The 21334-nt window shown below is 40.4% G+C and overlaps 1 protein-coding gene across 1 annotated transcript in view; it reads left to right on the top strand.

The window, feature by feature from the left end:
- PHLPP1 (PH domain and leucine rich repeat protein phosphatase 1) overlaps positions 1-21334 on the top strand; it is a 141528-nt gene that overhangs the window by 104344 nt on the left and 15850 nt on the right. Inside the window, exons 5-11 of the mRNA XM_042049012.1 lie at positions 1225-1371; positions 1908-2138; positions 4143-4345; positions 5970-6030; positions 7898-7993; positions 11775-11930; positions 20308-20508. Coding sequence (XP_041904946.1) covers positions 1225-1371; positions 1908-2138; positions 4143-4345; positions 5970-6030; positions 7898-7993; positions 11775-11930; positions 20308-20508 — 1095 coding nt within the window. The remainder of the gene's footprint in view (positions 1-1224; positions 1372-1907; positions 2139-4142; positions 4346-5969; positions 6031-7897; positions 7994-11774; positions 11931-20307; positions 20509-21334) is intronic.

The raw sequence follows: 21334 nt of genomic DNA, 5'->3' as shown, positions 1-21334 counted from the left end.
CAGTTGAATTTTAGTCAGTGACATGAGTTTGACTTAGGTAATACTAAAGGTGTGTGCCAGTTGATTTCCGTAGCTGCTAGGGATTTTTAAGTCTTGTTATTAAAACTCTTTAACCTTTTAATGCTTGATGCATTTGCTGTCCATGTTTTCTGGTTGGAGGAGGACAAAGTTCCCTGAGGTAGGAATGTGCTGGGCTGATACAGAGGCTATGGATACACTGGCACATGCTGCTGGAGATTACTTTTATGTGGAATAGCAGCACTCACAGGTGCAGTTTGGCTTCCATTGCCAAGTTATGTAAAAGCCTGCTCACACAAGTAAAGGACTTGATCCTTAATGAAGGGAAAATTAAGTCCAAATAAAATGTCCTGGTATAAGCCGTGCCAGAAAAGGAACTTCCTCCCATCTATCGGAATCTGACACAGATCTTTTCATTCATCCTTTTACTTGGCTTTAGGCACACCTCCCAGTGGTTGTCAGGCAACCATAATAATGTTGCTGAACATGCAGGCTGGCTAATTGGACCAACCTTCTTGGGTTTTTTGTTTAAATGGTTTTGGTCATTTTTAATAAGGCAAACACATGCAAGTTGCTTTTCTGGCTGATGTGATAAATCAAGGGGCTTTTAAGAGTTCTGTGACATGTCAAGGACAAAATTTTGCCTCTGTCACTACAGAAGCCTTGCTAAATTCTGTTTTAATTCAACCCATTTCCCAGTTGTATTCAAACCAGTCTATTCTAATGAGAATTTTTGTTTGGAAGGCAAACATGAATGGACCTGAGCACAGGTCAGCAGCACCACAAATAATTAGTGTTCAAATAGTCTGAGAGTTTCCCTGTACCTTGTAACCTGTGTCACAGCGGTAGTTTTACTACCAAAAAAATGTGTTCAGGAAAATAGCAATGCTTTAGTACATGGTGAGATGCCACAGAAGTGAAATATATCATAAGGATGGCAAGGGGTTTGTTCTTTGTTGCACTCACTGCAAAATACATTTAATGTATTATTCAGGAGGGTCTGTTTGTCAGCTTAACACGAGTGAACTCTTACAAGTGGTGTTGAACTTGAGTGCCTGGTAGTTTCCCTGGTTGTTATGAGCATATAAACTAAAAATGCATGTGATTTGTATTTACATAACCAAACTTACTTTGTATTAATTATTGTGAGGCAACTTGGTGTGGATTACTTATTTGTTTCCTTTACTTTTTCTTACCTCATTTTAGATTCACCAAATTGAAGAGCCTTAACCTTTCGAATAATAACTTAGGAGACTTCCCACTGGCAGTCTGTGGTATCCCAACCCTGACTGAACTCAACGTGTCCTGCAATGCCCTCAGAAGCATTCCAGCAGTTGTAGGCGAAATGCACAAGCAAGTACTTTCTTATAACTTTCACATACACAGCCTGAGAACAGTAAAGGCAACAAGCAGTTTCATGCCTCTACATACTCCTGCTATGAGGAACAGTTTAAACGTACTGGCTTTTGTCAGAGTAGACTGGCTTGTAGATCCATCTGGAAGCAATTGTGGATGGAGGGAAAGCACGCTTTGTGCCTCAGAGCTCTTCCAGTCTCCAGCATTTGGCACAAGGGTCACCTTCATGCTGAAGAAAATCTTTAAGCCTTCTTGCTTATGTTCTTCAGCTGTCATACAAATTGTAGTCCTGGAGATGTTTGAAGATAGAACTGTCTAACAGCCTACGTGTCATAGTTGCCAAAGCTTGTAATTATTTGGTGGATATCTTCTGTAGCAGATGTTACAGCGTTATTCATTAACATTTTTCTTTCTGCTGCCCTTTTGTATATTTTATGTCACTGTAACTGCAGCAGATTTGTGTGTTTATAGGAAGGAAATGTGATTTAACAGGTCACTCACTTTCTTCACTCTCCTTTCCCCTCTTCTAATAGCTTGCAGACATTTTTGCTGGATGGCAACTTTCTCCAGTCCCTTCCTGATGAATTGGAGCATATGCATCAACTCAGCTATGTGAGTCTGTCCTTCAATGAGTTCACTGACATTCCTGGAGTGCTGGAGAAGCTGACTGCCATGGATAAGCTCTGTATGTCCGGAAACTGCATGGATACCCTGAACCTACAGGTGTTAAAAAGGATGCCACATATTAAGCATGTGGATCTAAGGTAGGTATTTGGAAAAGGGGAAGAATAAGTGAGCCTAAATTATCTGTGTTGAAATGGCTTCTCCTTGGCTGTCAGAATTGCCTCTAGGTGTAAATCTCTTGTGTTTGTCCACTGAACCATGTTTCTGGTGGTGTTGTGTAACTCCCAGCACTTGCCATGACTTAGCACTCTTCTTTGAGGAAGTGGGAGCATTTAGGGTGACCAATAGGTAGAAAAATGTGTTTTAGGGGGAATGAATGTTTACACCTAAGGATCAAACAAAACAGAGCCTGGGATGCTTGTGATTCCTGGAGTTCTTGTTGCTGCAGTGTTAGTGCAATAGACATGATAGTCCCTGATCCAAAAAGCTTCTATCTGAAATGTTACAGACTTGTGAGGTGAAGAAAAGGGCATTGAAAGTGAAAGGGCAAAAATAGATACCTTAATATTTCTTGCTATGTTAAAAGGCCTTGTGCACCAGGAGTAACATGATTTTATTGCTACCCTCAGAAGAGTCCAAACAGATCTTTATTACAAATGGCTCTGGTATGAGATGGTTCTCTATTCTTACCGTCTTTTGTGAAGACAAATTCTGCAATCAGCTGGTCAAGACTCGATTCAGAGCCTGGACCATGAGGTCCATATAACAGTGAATTTTGGAACCACATAGTTAAGCTAAAGTAAGATAAAACTTATTTTATTGTACTGCCGTGTAGTTGTCAGACTGCTGTCTAAGAAGGGCCAGCATAAGTTTAGCTAAAATAGGTAGATAAATTCTGAAGTGTTTCTGGCAGGGTTAAAATATGTCTGTGTGTTTATACATATGTTAAAAGCAAATACATGGGCCTCAGAGAAGGGATCTTGTGGCTGACCTGGCCATGAATTCCAGCAGTGCAGTTCCAGCTCTCTCATTGTCTGTTGCATCCTTTCTGCACCTGGCAATGAACAGTGGTTCATCGTGGCACTACCTGAAATAGTAAATATTGTATTTGCTGTACAATGAAGTGCTTTGCATCAGTGAAATCAAAAAGAAGCACTGCTTGCAAATTGAAAATAGAAGAGGTAAGGTGGTGTTGGAGGGGACATATTACCATTATTCTTTTAACTGGAAGATGTAGCTACTCTAAAAACATGACTGTTACACAGAGGGCAATGCTTTGAAAGCAGGAGCAACAGCAGAGCTGCATGTATTTGTCCTTATCTGCTCTAGGGAGGGCGTGGGCCAGCAGAAGTTACTATACTGATTTTAGTGTTCTGTTCAGACCTGGGAATTTGGAACTGATCTCTTTGGAGTGCTCTGCAGTCTTAAAAGTTGCTGGGTTAGGTTATAGATAATCTCATTCAGTTATAACTTCTAGGGAAGTTGCTGAGTATTGACAGCATCAATGCACTGCAGTGAAGATGTATAAAACCCGTCCTCTTTATCTGTCAGACCCAGTTGTCTTGGATTTTTGCTTTGTTTTCTTTCAACACGCATTTTCAGGTCTCTGAATATGCTTGCTGTGGAACATGGAGAGGCGAGAAGCAAATATATGAGAATTCATAAATCTCAATATGGCCTTTCAGTAAGGCAAGGGTCTCCAATACATGCTGGTTACTTGTATGTGCTGGATTTTTCCAGAAGATGATAGGCCAGCAGGAACTGTAGAGGTTTTGTTCTTTTCCAAACTACTGGGCACAAATAACAGCCAGATCATCTTTTATTTTTATAGGCACAGTAACAGTAATACTTAGCTTCTTGCAGAGCTTTTCATCAGTAGTTTTCAAAGTAGTTTAAAAAGGAGCTTGGTGTCATCATTCTTTTGTCATGATGGATAAAGCTACAGAGCGTAGCCATCCTGCTTTTCAAAGGATGAAAACCATAACATAACAAAGGGGAAAATATTAAAAATCAACCTTGATCAGAACCCGAAAGCATGCTAGTTTAATCCAGTGCAGCTGATTGATTGTAGAGTGGGCAGTGGTTTGTCAGCAGGAGCCTGCCACGTAACTACACCTAATCTCCTTTTTTTTTTTGTCTGCAAGATTGAATTCAATCAGGAGATTGGAGGCTGATGAAATAGATTTTCTGCATCATGTGACCCAACTGGATCTGCGAGACAACAAACTTGGGGAGCTGGATGCAACAGTTTTTAACAACGTTGAAGTGTTACACTGTGAACGGAATCAACTGGTGACCCTCAAAATCAGTGGGTATTTTCTCAAAGCGCTGTACGCTTCCTGCAATGGTAAGTGCATTTTCAGGGCCGCTGTGGTATTGTCATCGTACCTGGTCCTCTGTGGGGTGCTTCTGGAGCGCGGTGCATGTGATCGGGAGGCTCTTGACGTGGTCCTAGATAAAAGGGTTTCACATGTGCTGTGTCATGCTACTGGCAGTTCTGAGCTTTAGAAGTGAGTTTCAAATAACACAATTTGGAGGTCTAAGAACCTGAGAACACCTTAGAAATTCTTCTCTGTGTCAGTAAGGGAGGGTTCTTGAATTTGTCCGTTGTTTGAGTTGCATTGATGTGTTGCTCTGCTAAAACCAATGAGGAATTTACTGCTTTTCCCTGCACTGAGAAAGTTTGAACAAGTGGCCAGTTGGGAGACAAACCAAAACAATATATATTTTTGCTCCTCGCTCTAGCTGCTTACCCTGTCCAGAAAGCTATGAAATTCATAATGGTAACTTCATTACTCATATCTGATAATAGAAATAATGCAGCCTTCTTTAGGTGAATAACTGTTTCATGAACAGGATCTGTTTGATCTGTCTCTGGAAACTGGCATTACTTAAAATACTCAGTTTGCACCGCCATTTTTATCATTTGGAGTAGTTCAGTATGGAATAAAGAAAATGCAAAGTTGGAGAACTGTGAATTTGTTGAGCAGTCTGAACTGCCTTTAAAAGGCTGTCATCTTAGCAGTATCTAAGCCTGCACCTTCATTAAGTATTCATGCCAGGATCTTTGTAGCTGAGAAAAGTTAACATAATCTGAGCATGTGCTGTTCAATGTGGGCTGAGAATCCAAGTCAACCCATGTCTTGCAACCAACTGCCTATTTGGTCTTGCTGTTCCCCCTGGCTGTCCCCTCGTTGCAGCCTCTGCCACCTTGTTTTCATCTCATCTTCCAAAGAAACTGCTTGTTACAGTTGCACTTCATATGATTTTCTGTAGGCTTAAATAAATGTCTGTTTGGTTTTTGGGTTTTTTTTAAGCTTAATACTAAGCACTAGCTCCCTAAAACCTTAGGATATTAACCCTATTTTGGTTGCTTCAGTAATAACATTACTAGCTATAGTTGTGTTATGAAAGATCTGTAAGGCTGCCTGCAACTGGGAACTCCACAGGCATGCCAGGGCTCATACAATGTGTTGACAAATACTCTGGATCTTGCCATGACCTAAAGGACTGGTATTCTGTAACTTGCTGTTCCAGAGTGGGGAGGTTCCCTTCCCATACTTAGATCTCAAGTGACTAGTGAGAAAAAAGTAGAGCAGTCTTGTGACTGACTCTTCTGGGCAGAGGGCGGTGGAGGTGAAATTGCAGCTCTTGTGACAAAAATGGAAAAAAAGAGAATTTGCCATGAAACTTTTAAAATCCTCCAGTTTCTTGTCCCTGATCAGTTATGCAGTGTCTGTCATAGCAAGTACAATGGAGCATAGCAAATGTACTAAGATGTAATAAAGAAACAGAACTCACAAAGGGTTCACAAAGGTCCAGATCTTCAGAAATTTTTTAGGTTATTGACATACTCTGAAATCTCTGGGTGTTAGCTCTTAAAATAGTTCTTACAGAACAGTCATTTAAGTGCAAATCTTTATCACCACTTTTCTTGCTTTATATATATATTTTTTTTTTTTTCCCCCTAGAACTTGTTCACCTTGATGTGTATCCAGTTCCTAATTACCTGGCTTATATGGATATTTCTAGGTAAGAATATGTTTTTTCTTGGACCTGTGAAATATAAATCAAAGAGACTTATAGAACAGTGACATTCACTGGCATCTTGCTGGGTGGGAGTGGGGGTAGGAATTGGACCTTGGGGTAAGAAAAGACTAATTTTCAGAGTTAGCGGATGCTTTTTTTTCCTGTTGGTCAATTCTTTCCTGTTTCCCTTTTATAAATTTACATTTTTTTGTTTTAATTACTGCCCAGAGCAAAATTTGTATTCCTTTATAGTTAGAGTTTCCATGATTTAAAGATTTCCTGTCTTACGGAGTTAGAACATGGTGATTCAAATGCACACCAATCTGCAACTTGTACAGAAGTTACTTTCTGGATGTGTCTGCATCGTAAGCCCAGCGTAGGTGATGGTTTGATAGTTTACTCATCACTTTGGCAGCTCCTGCAGCTCCTCGTAGTTCTCTGCAGCCCTGGCTGTTGCAGGGATGTCTGCAGTTTCCATTTGAATGCATACGTAAATTTCACCTTAATGAGGAAGGTGGAATAAGGAAAGAAATGGAAAAGGAGGTGTTTTAGTTTGTTTTACAGTTCCAGGAATGAATCAGGAAAACATTTATACATGTGCTTAATGGCTGTCTTATTTAAGAAATTACTCATCTGCATTTGAAGCGATAATCTCATTCATTAAAAAACATGCTTAAAGCACTCATGCTGTTGAGGGTGATCATAACAATTAGTGAGCTAACCTGGGCTAGCGGCCATCAGCTTGAAAGTTTCATCAGCCCTGAGCTACTCACACTGTGCACCTAATTGTAACACACTGGTGTAACTAAATAAGTGATTTATTGAAAAGTGATCTTTGTAAAGCTCTGTTCTCCATTTATTTGTTAATGAAATTGGTGCAGAGTGCATGCTTTTGATCACACAACCCTTTTTGTGCTTCATTTCAGTGATGGCATTGGAACTAAGTGGGTAGGATGTCCTTAGCTTTTTGGCTCACTTGGAATTTGGGAAGTCAGTTTGAGATCAGAAAGGAAGCTATCTGAGAAGAGGGGTTGGGTTGCTATTGCATATTTTGATTGAGGACTGTTGCAGGAATAAACTAAAGGATATGAGTACATGACTGATTGATATTCATGCTTTGTAGGCATCCTATTCCTGAACTTCAGGTCTGCGAGTGCCTGACTATCATCTGATGCCCAGTTTTGCATTTGTGTATTCTGACTGAAGTAGTCATTATGTGAATGCATATGCACACAATTTCCTCCATGTATCCTGTGCTGCTAATTTTTGTCTTTAAGGCAGGATGCAGGAGTGCCCCACAGTGCCTATTTGCACGTTTTCGGTGCAGTATTTGGAAAACCTTGCCTCCAAGACATTAGCTTCCAGAAGGGTTAGTTGCTGTGAAGACAAATGCGAGAGAAGCAAAACAGTTGGCTTGAAAGATAAACACAAAAATTTTTGCTCTATTCAGTGAGGTAGCTAAAGAATGGACTGAATTTGAGGGATCGAAGAGATATTTCAACTGTGTAGGGAGTGATATCTTCCAAGGAGCATCTCAGAAATTTTCTTCTCCATGGAGAGATTTCAGCTTTGGTACTCTGATACTCTTAATATTCCCCTGAAAATTTAGAAGCATTTTTTTTCCACTTTCTTAGTGACTGCACATGTAGTGGGGATAGCACTGCTGTTAGCTTTCTTGCCCCCTCACTCACGATCTGACTGCACTGGTAGTGCCCTTGCAGAAGGAGGGATGATACAATCTCACAGGAAGCATGCTATGTAGCAGAATTGTTTCCTGCAGGTATCTGTATCTCTCTTGAGGCTGTATTCTTAATAGCCTTTACATCTCAATTATTGTTTAGTTACACCTCTTTGTGTTCTTTATTCATAGAAATCACCTGGAAAACCTGCCTGAGTGGGTGTGTGACAGCAGGAAACTGGAAGTGTTGGATGTTGGCCACAATCAGATACGTGAGCTGCCTGCCCGGTAAGTCTTGCAGACCAGTTGCACAAGGTGGAACAGGATAAACAATTCTAAAATAATTGCTGACTCAGTGTTTCATTTGTTCCAGTGACTGTCAGGGCTGTTTTATCTTTTGTTTGATTTTATTTTTACCTTGTGGGGTGTCATCATGCCTCAAGCTTCCACCCAGCCTTTCTTCTTTTACTTTCGTGCAGAGAAAGTAGTGCCTTTGAACTTCGAAGCTGTTCATGTGGCTGTTCAGGAAAGCCCTTCATTTTTAATACTGAATATTAAATATTTACAGCCATAACTTTACATGACAGTTTAGAGATCCAGCACTTGTAACTTAGTTTCAGTGATGCTTGGAGACTCCAGTTCACAGCCCTGTTTGAGTGAAAAAGGGTTTAAAGAAGGTAAAAACCTCATCAAGCAAGTAAACTCCTGCAAGAAGAGCAATTGCCTTCACTTCCAAGATGATCTCTTTTCCAGAAGTCTGAACTTAAAATTCATAAGTATAAATAATAGAAGAGAAGTGTAGAGGAAGAAAAATAAGAGTTGAGTTTAAATAACAAATGGGTCTTGCTATTATGTGTTCTAGAGACAGCTGTCTGTTCCAGTGAGTTATACTGGTTAGGTGGTGGTGTTGGGCATTTTTAAATTCCTGCCTTCACTGGAAGAGAGCTGTTATTTTAGGTTGTTCTGTACACTTTGAAAGAGATGTTGTGAAAGATGATCATGTATCATGAGCTACTAAATCACAGAATAAGCTGAGTTGGAAGGGACCCACAAGGATCATCAAGTACAAATATTTTCCTTAAGGAGCTGTATAGCACAGAAGAGCATCAGAAACCAAGAATGATAGTTTTTTCTGGGTCAGGTGAATGTGTAAGATGGTGTAACTTGTCCGTTTTAGTGTCAGAAATGGGAAGAGAATAGATTTCAGAAATACGGGCAGAAGAGGATGTGAGGAGATTTACCAAGCAAACTGACAGGCTGATGTGCAGACTATTAATCCCTCTGTTTTTTCACACACACAAAAAAAAGTGAAGCTATGCCTACTCAGAAGGTAGGGGTGCAAAAGTTCGTTTTTCTTTCATTTGCACTTCATAATGGCCAGGACTATCAGGGCATACCGGATATCTCTGGAAGATTAATGATTAGCTGAAATTAGGTACAGTCAACATCCCACTTGTCTGTCCTGCCATCTTATCATTAACCCCAGGAAACAGCTTATCTTTGAAAGTTCTTCTTTGTAGTATATGTCTAGATAGCTTAGCTCCTAATAAGTCAGCTCAGTTTTAAGGTCCTGTTCCATTCAAAAGGCAAGTTTTGAATATCTATTAAACTTCAGGGGAAATTTGGGTCTGGACTCTAATGCAAATGGCTCCACATGCCTGAGTATCAAGTAAATGCAAGTAAAAGCAAGTAAAAGCTCAGTAAGTGTGTTCAGGTGCACTGCTGTGTGCTTTTTCTTCTACACAGAATAGAAAACCTGTGAAGTGAATCAGCAGGGCTCTCCTAGGAGGCTGCTTGTGACACTTAAACACAAATGTTCAAGCCTTGAGTGGCCAGCAGTTTCCTGGTAGAGTGAAGTTTGCATCTGATCTAAACAAACTACAGTTGATGCTGTGCGTTTGCCTCTTGAAACAGAAAAATAGACCTCAGAGACAGAGTTGAAGCAGTTGAGATGGAGGTTTCTGTACTAGCATTTGTCTCGATTAAGGAAAAAGGGAAAATGTCCCCTGGACTGTAATGCAACTGTTTTAGCTTTAACTGTACTGAAAAATGACAAAAAGGATACTTGGTCTTAGCTATGCAGGACAAGTTCATAAAAATCATGTTGCTAAAGAAAAAGGAAATGCTTGAATTAGGAGTTGCTAAAATGACCTTGTTGCCATCAGGGAATAGATGTTTGTATGTGTTTTTGTTCCTTTTTGTCTGTTTTTTTAAAAGATTTATTTGTATTCAACATTGTGTTCTCTTGAACAGTTGCTTACTAAAGGAATTGGTAGAATGCTTACACCAAACTGTGTTTTCTGAGAAGATCCTGCTGCTGAATGATGTGTTTGTCCTTAGCCTTTATTGACTTCACCAAAACTTCCAGTGGGAATTGGGCAAGTGGGAAAGCTGCCCGTATGGAGGAGCAGTCCCAGCATCCTGGTTCCCCACCCAGCTTGAGAACTAGGCGTCCCAGGCTCATCAGGAGCTTGTTTAGTTAAATGCTGGTGGTTCAACCTCTTTTCAGGCAGCCCAGTTCCTTCAGTGCTTGTGTGACTTGAAAAATAAGAGAAAGCAAATTAAAAAAACAAAAAAACCCCAAAGATTTGCTCAGTTGTTCTGAATTGTGGAAAGAGGAAATCTCTGAGGGTTTTGCCACAATTTGAGCTTTTTTTTATTTTAAAATGTCACTGCCCCCACCCATCCCAAAAAAACCTCACAGTGAAATTTATTTTTTTCAGCTGTCAACTAGTTTTGCCTTCTACCCCGGTATTTGGTGCTGACAATACTAGCCAGTTTCAAAAAATAGAATATAAAGGCAAATCCGTAACAGAGATCTTCAAGTAAAAATAGAGTAAGCCAAAAGTGGTTAAATAACAAATACATAACAGATAGGCTTATCACTTTGGTAAGTCTTTTCACCCCATGTTGAGCCTTCTGGAATGATAGGGCTGGCTGTTGACTTGTTTCCATGGTCATTACTCAGACAATCCAGCCAAGTGAGATAACTGTTAACACTGGCGTGCAGATATCGGGAGTGACGGTATCTGTCAAGGGGAAAATACTCAGCGTACTTGATTGATGATTTTGGCACAATAATCCCATGACCTGATGCATTGTAGGGAAGGGGCAGGGAGGCTCGTTATGCGTATTTGGGTCATTGTGACAGAGGGAAGAAGATTTTTGCTTTAATGCTGAGTAATTTGAGAGTATTTGATTGAAACAGGTCAGCATGTTGCATGGGCTCGCCAGATTAAACAGTACAGTAGCAGGCATATAAGGCAGACGTAAGACAGGTGGCAGATGAAGAATAATCTTTTTTTCTTATTTGCTGAAAGTGGTTTCCTTTCAAAATTGAGACTTGCTCCATTTTTGGTGTCTTTAGGTGCATGGCCCTCATTCCATTGTTCATCCTGCAAATGTTAGCTATACTGTTTGATCAGAACAGCTATTTTTCTCCTCTCCCCTTCTCCTGCAGCCCCACAAAAAATGGAGCAGGGGGGTGGGACTCCAGGTCACCTATTGCTTGTAAAAGCTCAAGAAAGTAAAGCCGATTAGATAAATTTCATTTGCCATAGAACTGGAAAGGAGGCTTTATGTAAGTCTGGTATTAACAGAAAAGAAAAATTGTGGGGGTGGGGAATTGCATTGGATTATGAGTCAGCACATGATGAGTAGAGCACTATAAAGCTTGTGGGGTGACTGGTGATTTCACCCCCACTTCTGAAGTGCTTGCATTAGCTAGGGGGATCCCACGTGCAGATTTCTGCAGCCTTTGTTAGCAATTACCTCCTTCGCTGTCGTGCTTCTATATTCATGTTTTATACAGTGCCATAAAATAACCCTTTGTCACTACTTTCCCTCCTGAATCATCTGTGAACCTCCTTCCCTGTCTCTGCAAACCTTTTGAAGAAGTTGGTGGAGAGTGGGAAGACATTCTTGGATCTGTGCGTAATTAGTACCATGTCTGCTAATCAGTTAGCTGAATCACTTTGTTGTAATGAACCATGATACCATATCTAAATTATCATAGAAACTCTTTGGTTGAAATTTTTCTCATTTTTGGTGTTTTTTTATTTCTCTTAAGGTTGTTTTACAATAGTAGCTTGCGTAAGCTGCTGGCGGGACACAACATGTTAGGAAGGCTCCCAGATCGGCTCGAGCGAACGCAGGTGGAGGTCCTGGATGTGCAGCACAACCAGCTCCTGGAACTGCCATCTAACCTGCTTTTGAAAGCAGACAGGTAAAACTATAAGGAAATTTGATCTTTTTGACTTGCATGGGATGAACCTTGCTTTATGTGTTACTTCCTGGTTTGAACCAGGTAATCTGAGGTTCCCCTAACTTGAAAGTTGCCAAGCCTTATGTGGTAAGAACAGATGTCTGCCCGACTCACCAAAACACATTCTTTTTATTCTGGTTTTGTTTCCTTATATGGTTGCTTCTTTTTTCCCACCAAGCTCCTGCTGAACACCTACTTCTTGAAATCTAGCTGTGGAGTTAAGCACATGCTATTTTCTACTACATACACTGAAATGGTTTAGTGGCAGTTTCTTTAAATACATATTTCTTAGGCTTGTTTGATGGAGTGTGAAAGCTTTTTTTTTCCCCCTTCAGTCAGAGGCTAGAACTTATTTATACCTGTCAAACAAAACAAAATCTGTGCATAAGGCTGTCAGAATAATTCAGTTATTCCCCTGTCCCTGCTTTTTGAATTTTTTTTTATGGTTTTCAAATATTTGTCACTAATTTAGCTGGTGTCACCAGTTAATCTGCTTTCTGGATTCTTGTTTTTATGCTGCTATTTCTTTAGTATCAGAGTCTTCAAGGTTTTGATTTTTTCGGGATATGAACATATCCTTCGAGTGCCTGTGATTGAAATATAGGAGGTTGGTAGCATCATCTGGGGATGGTGGATGGGCTGGCCCCGCTTGATGTCAGCATTCCTTGCACCTCTTCACTTCCACATATAGTCACGGGATTTCTGAGTGCTCAATGCATAATTTAACAGACAGTGAGATTGTGTGCTGTGGGGTTTTGTTTCTGATCCTAGTTCTAACAAAAGGAATGCATAGCTCCTGGCTTTCTTGAGAGATGCAGAAGCAAAAGGGAGGGTGATTTGGCTGGCAGAGCTCTTTTCCCAATTAAGAGTATTGCAAAACCCCTCCTTTCATACTGTTGTTAATTCTGTCATGGGCCTGTGGTTAAATTTCCTGGAATTGACTTGGAAAATTAGGTTGGTGGTTGAGATGCTTTCTAAATAAACTCTTTAACTGTCCCAAGTTGAAATTCCTATCTGTTAACTTGGAAAGGAAAGAAACCTTTAAGTAAGTTTCAGAGAGCTCCTGGCATCTTTGAAAGCAAAGAGAGAAATAATTTTGCAAAACTTGTATTAAAAACAGGTTGTAGGTCTAGGATGTAGTGTAGTGCAATTTTGGAAGAGAGAGAACCTGATTTTTCTGTACTGCAACTCGTCAGTTCATCTGTAGGCAGTTCTTCCCTTTTCCCTTATTTTTGCTTGGTTTGGTGGGGTTTTCTTGTTGTTTGTTTTGTTTGTTTGTTTGTTGGTTTGGGTTGTTTTGCGGGTTTTTTAAATTGTTTGGTTTTGGTTTTGGGGGGGTTTTTGTGATGCCAAAATGAACCAGTACATGCTAACCACCAGGATTGGGGATAGATTCCCAGAAGTTTACTAGGAATATGCTAAGAAGAGGTAGACTGAAAGAATATTTTGAGTAACAGTGTTAAGTGGCTGATTCAGGCTTCGGGAATTTTTTTCTCCTCTGCAGCTTTTGAGCAGTACAAGGCACATGTTTTTAAAGTCTTCTACAGGTCTTAACAAAGTCATGCACGGTCACAGGAGATAAACAGAGCTTACCCATTCTGGCATCTCATCACCAATGCAGCCTCCCTTGCTTGTAATGGTAGTAGAAGCAGTTGGCTTGGGTAATGTTTTCCCTGTTGATCCTTACCCTTTAACTTGGTTTAAGATGGCATGGCTTGTCCATGCTGGTGCTCCTATGGCTGCTGCAAAAATGAGAACTCTGAAGGAAAACAGCAGTACAGGTTAATATATTAGTGTACAATGTCAGAGTTTTAAGTTTGGAATTTCCTATATGAAACTTCTTTGCTTTTGTTTTCAAATGCTTGCATCTGACAGCAGCTAAGTTATCGCTTTTACTTCTTTTGGGTTCCAGCACTAAGTGTCAACAGAAGTGGGTCTGGGAAGGTGTTCAGGAGATTGTTTTGTTTTAAAAAGGTGAAATGCTTCTCTTCTCCAAGCATTCCCTGGGAAGCACAATCTGTACTGCCAGACGTGCCAAGAAAACTGGTTCTCCTGAGTGGTGTACCATGGTCTCTACCCAGTGTGTAATATTGGACAAATCACTTTACCTTACAGAACCTCTATCTCTGCATAAAATGACTTGCCTTTTACAGCCTTGAAAAGATTAGGGTTTGTTTTGGTTTGGTTTTTTTGAAAGGTACTCGAGTCTGTGCAACTGACAGATGATATCTTGTCTGGATATGAAGTCTCATGCTGTGAATTATAAACGCTTTCTCTTTCTCAATCCTGAATATTTGACAAAGTGGGTGTGAAGTGCCTTGGGCAAACTTCAGCACAAGCACTGGTGGGCTTTGACATCTAGAACATCTGAGGAAAGAAAGGAAATCGGTGCACTGGTGCACAAAGAGAGAATATCACTTTCACCAAAAAAAAACCCCACACCCCAAATACTGAAAAACCTCAGTTCTCTTCATAAAAGAATCTGTGAACATTGATTTTCTGCCTTAATCCTTCAAAAAACAACGAAAAGGTGTCATTTTCTGCTGAAGAGTATAATTAGGGATATTTTGTTGGTCTGCTTTTTAATTAATTTTCTGTTTTAAACTGTTTGTCGATGAGAAATTGAGGATTAGCCTATGAAACATTTCTCTGAGACAGAACTTGGTTCTGTTTATTGCACAGAAAGTATGCACATCTTGATCATGTTAGCAAGGATTTCTCTTGTGGGGCGGGGATTTTCTTGGCAAGATGAGTGCTACAGAGGCAGCCAGATAATCTCTTCATTTCTCATTACCATATGCTGGAAAAACAGAGAATTCATGCAAGTGCTGCAGCTGATGGGGAAAACTCCCAAACTGAGTCCTGAACGTTTTTTGTGCACCTGCATTCCTGAAACCTTTCATTTCTATCCTCTGCTGCATCTGTTGTGATGCCTTTTCCACTGTCTGATTCTCATACAGACTTTTTACTGCCTTCCTTGAGCAGCTTGCAGCAAACTACCATTTAATGGCATGGAAACTGTTGTACCAAGTGCTCTCCAGATGAGACGAATGAGTATTCAAGAGCTTTAGCCAGCCACAGCAGAAAAGCAGTCACAGTAGAAAAGCAGCCACAGTAGTCAGGGCAGGGTTAAAAATGGGGAAGCACAGTGGCAAGATGGGCAAGGGTTTGTTTCTTGCCTAAGTGTCCTTTCCAGTTAGAATGAATGTTTTCAGTATCAACCTGTAAAACAGCCACCAGACTACTTAAAGCATTTGTGTGGTGAAGATCTGTAGCTGTGATGTGCACAACTTAAACCATGGGCTTTGTTTTGCAGTGTCTGGTAGTGGCCAGCTGTGGTGGTTAAGCCAATGTCAGCTATTCAGAGCTTGTCTAGACTCTGTGTGCATGATTTTTGTTTTTAGCTTTGTTCAGCTGTTCTTACCTCATTTGATTTTCTGTTTGTTTTGAATTTATTTTATTTGTTTTGGGTTTGATTTTTGCTGGAGTTCTGGAAGGTGACCCAGTTAAATTTTCTCTTTGATATTTGCCATTTCTACCCACTGTGGCTGCTTCTGTGTGATGCAAAGATTTAGTCCTGTCCTGGATGCAGGGGAAGTGTGAGGGTAGAAACCAAGTCAAATGAATGCCAAATGCTATTTGAGTGTTTGATGCACATGCTTGTGTTGCAGAAATGCTTAGCTGCATTTGTCTCTTTTTTGCTAGGTTAAGGATTTGCAAGCAGGTACTTCAGAAACTAGGGAAATCCCAATTAATAAAATAGCTAAAGATAGGTTAGAAAGTAAAAGCTGATGAGACAGCAGCAGTTAAGTGGTTTTTTTGGCAGTCCATCAACAGGAAGGGGATTCACTTGAATGTTTCCCTCTTTTAATTAATTTATTTATTTTTTAAGAAAAAATACTCTCTTCTGCACAGGCTGGCAAAACAGCTTTGATTTCCCCCCTCTCCCCCCTTTTTCCCCCCAGACATGCTTAGCTTACAGGATTCTTCCTCACACACCTGCTACCACAATCATAAATTATTTTAGTCTTAGGCAATCAGAAATTGAGGGCATATTTGCAGAAGGCACTGAAGAAGAAATTTTGTATTTTGATTGCTATGTACTGATGGGGATCTTGGGGCATAGGCCAAACTGGGGATCTTGATTTCTCTGCATATTCTCTTTTTGCAACTGCAGTGTTCCTTCCAACTCTTATCAGTATTTTCAAGCTAAACACGGTGGTTTCGATTTGCTGCTGCTTCACCAATGAATGCTGTTGTCTGTGTTCCTCCTTTTAATGTCTAACATCCCTAAGTTTTTTGGAGAACTTATATTTTTTCAGTGGTGGCTGTGTCTTACCCAGCGAGGCAAGCTTGTCAAGCTACCTCCGAGAGTGGTGAGGAATTCAGAGGTGCTGTGTTCTCACAAGTGTCTGTATTCAGCTTTTGTGTGTGCTAGAGGTAGGCATTAGTAGGCAAAGTTCAAACCTTTTGCAGTTCTATATAGAAGATATTCTTCTTCTGCTTTTAGCAGTTCAGATTGGGATCAAAATCTTCTGGGTATGAATAGGGAATGGATATGACTGCGTATTAGGTGTTTTTAGTTGAACTAAATCTCTGTCCTTGTTTCTAGCCTATTCTTTGGGACAGTCTTTTTTCTTATTTTGTCTTTTGGAGAAGTTAAATCCAGCAAGGGACTGTACTTAATTACCCTAAAAAACCAAAGGTGACTTATTCCAGCCAGAGATCACTGTTTGTATTATTACTCCAGAGCAAAATACTCACCTTGTCAAAGCTGAAGAATTCAAACATCTCCTTGCCAGCACCTTCATTTCTTTCTTCATCTGCAACGCTCTTTCAGTACTTGTAATTCATGCTTTCCTCGCTGTATTGTACTCTGGTATGTGCGCAGGCTGCTGAATTCAGGTCTTTGTAGTGATGCTGTAGATTTTTTCATGAGCTTGTGGTATAGTGTGTGGGTGGAATTGCAAAGGGAAGCAATTAATTTTGGACTGATCTTTAATACTTGACATTCTGCTTCCATCTGATAAGCAGTATGAGTGGGATATCTTCAAGGAACATGTATCAGTTTAAGTCCATGCACAAGAGAGATGGGAACAATTGTGCCCAAGTAAATTTCCACTCCTCTGGAGGGCATTTATAAGAAGTGCCTTCTAAGGTAGCAGCTGGCACATTGCACAAGGATGAAGAAATAGGGGAGTGGAAATAACCTGGAGGAGGACTTCTGTGTTAAATCAGTGTGAGGGAAAACCTGATCTACAGTGTTAGGTTTTGCTGGGGTTTTTTGGTTGTTGGGTTTTTTGGGGTTGTTTTTTAACATAAGATATAGCACAGAATTGATAAATCTTTGGCAGTAGCAATCTGATGGCTCATTCTGTTCTCTGCCCAAAGAATATTTTTTATTTCATTTTTATTTTTAAATCTAGACAATATCTTGAAAGAATTACTATGTCAGAATGGTTTTGCCATTTTAATGTAACAGCTGGTCTAAAAACATGTAAGCAAGCAACACGCTCATTTCCAAAAGCTAATTTAATTCTGTCAACTACAGACAGAGATGAGTGTGTGGCTATTCTGATCATGGCTGTCAGTTGTTCAAGGTGATTCACCCTGCTACCACAGGGTTCCTGTTCTAGGCTGTTGGCAAGATTTTTGGTAGTCACCTAAATTTCATTCACAGCAAAGCACTAACCTGTAGTTTAGGATGATGGGGATTTATTTCCAGTGTCGTTGTATCACTCCCTGGAAGATTTGGCAAAAGGTCAGGGTGGAGGGAAAGGTGTGTGTGTGCAGAGCATCAACTCTCGTCTCTCCCTTCCCCGCTGGAAAATACAGGCATCAAAACTTATTTCTGATAGGAACACACAGATTCTATTCACTTTTAATATCAGTGAGGGAACAAACTGAAATCTCTTGTTATATTTCACCAGTGGTGAAAGTTTATTAAAAACAGAAGAATGTTCGATTAATTTTTCTTTTGAATTTAAAGTGGCTTCAGTATAGTACACTGTATTAATTTCAACTGTATCAGAGTAATATACCTTTTCTTAATTGAAGCTTTTAGTTGTACTTTGGGCTAGCTGTGCTTGATCAGACTTCACAGCCATCAGCTATGATGCTGTCTAAATTACCTCTTTGGCTGCTGGTACCTGTGAAACACTCCAGGTTGTTCTCATGCAGGTTGCAAGAACAAAACTAAGATACAGGTTCTTCTTCAGAAGAACATCATCTTTCTCAGGGTGTGTTTTGCTGTCACCTCCTTATCCCCATCATATTGCTGTGAAAACTCTCTTTTCCCAGCAGCCTTAACCCTAATTGTTACTTAAGCCTTTCCAGCTTGAGCTGAAGATGAACATTTTGTACAATGAATGGTACAATAAATACTGTGGCTTTAATGTTAATCAAAGTGCCTTTATTTTGTGGAGAGGGAAGACTACCATACACATTAGATTGAAGTTGCAAAGTAGTAACTGTCTGTACTTTAGTAATAGGTATACTTGCTGGTGTTTAATTAAGCACAGGATCTGTTGACATGGTATGCTTCAGTTTAATCATCCAGCTTTGAATGAGCTTAGTATATTTTTAGGTTGTAGCTAAAGGGTGAAATTGAGCATCTTTTTAGAATAAATAAATTAAAAAACCCTTTCAGCTGCTTATTTCCTTCTCTGTACTAATCCTTCCTCTCTTCCCTTCCTCTGGATTTTTAGCACCCTCGTGAATAATGAATGAGCCTGAGGATTAAACTGTGTTTCTCTGAAGTGGACTCCTCTGTCTGTGTAAAACAGCTAACCCAGTTTCAGTTCTGTGCAGTGCTGAGAGGTTTTTGCTTCTAATGGAAATAGTGGGGTTTTTTTAATCCTTTGGCATTCCACGTGACTCCTGTAGCATGTCTGACCCTTACTTACTGCCGAGCAAGTTTGAACCAGCTGCTATTCCTGCAAATCCACTTCATTCATTAATAGACTTTAAAGGTCAGTGTGGACTCCTGCGTGCATGGGAACAACCATCAATATTTTATCACTTTCTCTTAAGATGGATGGCAGGAATGCACCTACCTTTTGTGTCCTGATCACTGGCTTTGCAGGCTTGAGACAGCACATTTATGAGTCTTGTTTCTCAAATGCAGCTTTGCCCACTGCAGCTGCCCATTCCCATTAGTTGGTAGGAGCAGGACAGCCTTGTCTGAATGCAGTCGCTGCAGACTGGCAAGCACACACTTCTGCATTGCTCCAAGGCAGTTTTTTCTAGAAACAGGAGGAAGGAAGAGAGCTCCTGTATCTGTTGAAAAGGCATGGTCATGCCAGAGTTGGTTACCAAAGGATAAATAGTCTTATTTTTCCATTTGTTTGAAATTGCTGGTGTGAGTTCTAGCCCTCAAGATACCTACAGTACTGCTGTGATCACCAAACTCCCCTAACAAACATGAATCCTCTGCCCACAGAACTTCGCTGGCAGGAATGGGCAGTGCCTATTCCTCAGGAGGTCTTGTTCCCATGCTGGAAAAGGCCTTTGGGGGAGAAATAATAGCTTCATTTCTGTGCTTCTTCAGTTGTTGTTCCTTGCAGTAGTGGGACTGCAAAAACATGATGTTCTGCTGTGTTGGGGAATAGGGGAAAGGCACTCAGAAAAACAACACAGAGATAAGGCTCTCTTGCTGCACACATCAGCAAGCAAGGATATAACTTTTTAAATTGAATTTGCTTCTAGCACGGTCTCTCTTTAAAATCTAAAACGTAAATTAGTGCTTGGACTCAGGTTTTGGTTTTTATTGTGATTGATGAATCTTTTTTTATCCAAATATTCAAAGAGTACTTTTCATATTTTGTAGTTGCTCTCAGGCCTGCAGGTTTAAACAAAATACTGTCTGCACCTTAGACCATATTTAAAATACTGAAAAATTGGCTGGCTTTTTTTTAACCACTGACTTGTTTAGTCACTTGAAAGGCAATTCTCATGGTTCGTTGATGATGAATACAGAACTCATTTTTATGTGTAATGAGTACGGAAATGATGTGGTTTGTTACTGCTCTTACCTGTAGGTACGACTGTAATAATATTGGAGATACCAAGGTCTTGATAACAGGATAGAGGCACTTTGACGTACTTCTTTTGCTGATTTTTTGTTCTGACAAATGTGGTCATTTAAAAACATGATCAGAAGTTTTGCTCATATAATGCTAGACTTTTGGTCTTTCTGTCTGTTGTGGACTTGTTGCTTTTGACCTTTGCCTTATGACCATCTTAAGTTAACTCTTAAAAATGGAGATTTTTATTTATGCTTCTAGACAAAACCTGCAGGATGTTTGACTGAACTCCCTTATGTAACTTCTCTTTGCAGCCTGAGATTTCTTAATGCCTCTGCCAACAAACTGGAAATGCTTCCTCCAGCCACCCTTTCTGAAGAAACCCATAGCATCTTGCAGGAGTTGTATTTGACCAATAACAACCTCACAGATAAATGTGTACCCTTGTTAACAGGCCACCCACACCTGAAAATCTTGCACATGGCTTACAATCGCCTACAGAGCTTCCCTGCAAGGTAAGGAACTCGTTTCACTGCCTCTGGTCTATGGGTGGGTGGGCATCATGAAGTATTTTCACAGTGAGAACTGAATTGCACAGGAATGGGTGGCAGAGGCTGCATTTTGAGTGTAGTGGTATGGCAGTGGGTGGATTCCCCCACTTACGCCCTCCTGCACAGTGCTACCCTCTCTTGCAGTACAGACAAGTGAGTGATGCTGGTTACTTGGTGAGTTTTCGTGGTGCTTGAAACTCTTTCCAGCTGGACTAATTCAGCAGGGTCACTCTATGCTTTTGGAAGTAAAGCAAGGAGATCTTCTGTTTTCCCTGGCTTGGTAACTTTGCTTACACCTGGTGGGCTTCTCCTCAAAGAGATTTGCAATCACAGCCATCTGGAAATGTCCTCTGGAAGTGGAATAGACTCCACTAGGGAAAAATCCTCTCAACTCCAGGAGATTCTCCCTTGGCAGCAGTTTCTGTGCTTTCAATTCACTCTGTTTTAATCAGAAATCTTTCAAGTGTAAGATGTGCTGTAAAACTGATGGGGTACAGCCTTGAAAAAGAGATGCCAATAAATAATGGAAGAGGCATCTCTGTCCTTGTGTGATATTATGAGCAGCTGGGCTTCAGCAGCAAGGAGAAGGGACAGAGATTAATTTAGGGGGAAGGGCTGAGTGGGGTGCTGGAAGGGGGAGGAGAAAATGTGGGGTGGAGAGATAGAGTGAGAAACTAGGGTTGATAGAAAGGGGAATAAAGGAGGAAAGAGTGAAAGTGAGCTGGTGAGCAAACACTGACAGAAGAAGTATACATTTTGCTCTACAACTCTTAGCATCTGACATGAGGAG

This window comes from Corvus kubaryi, unplaced genomic scaffold (assembly GCF_017639235.1).
Source record: "Corvus kubaryi isolate FWS band 111438036 unplaced genomic scaffold, C.kubaryi_AGA036_p1.0 69, whole genome shotgun sequence".
Lineage (NCBI taxonomy): Eukaryota > Metazoa > Chordata > Aves > Passeriformes > Corvidae > Corvus > Corvus kubaryi.
This window is presented reverse-complemented; position numbering and strand designations above follow the sequence as displayed.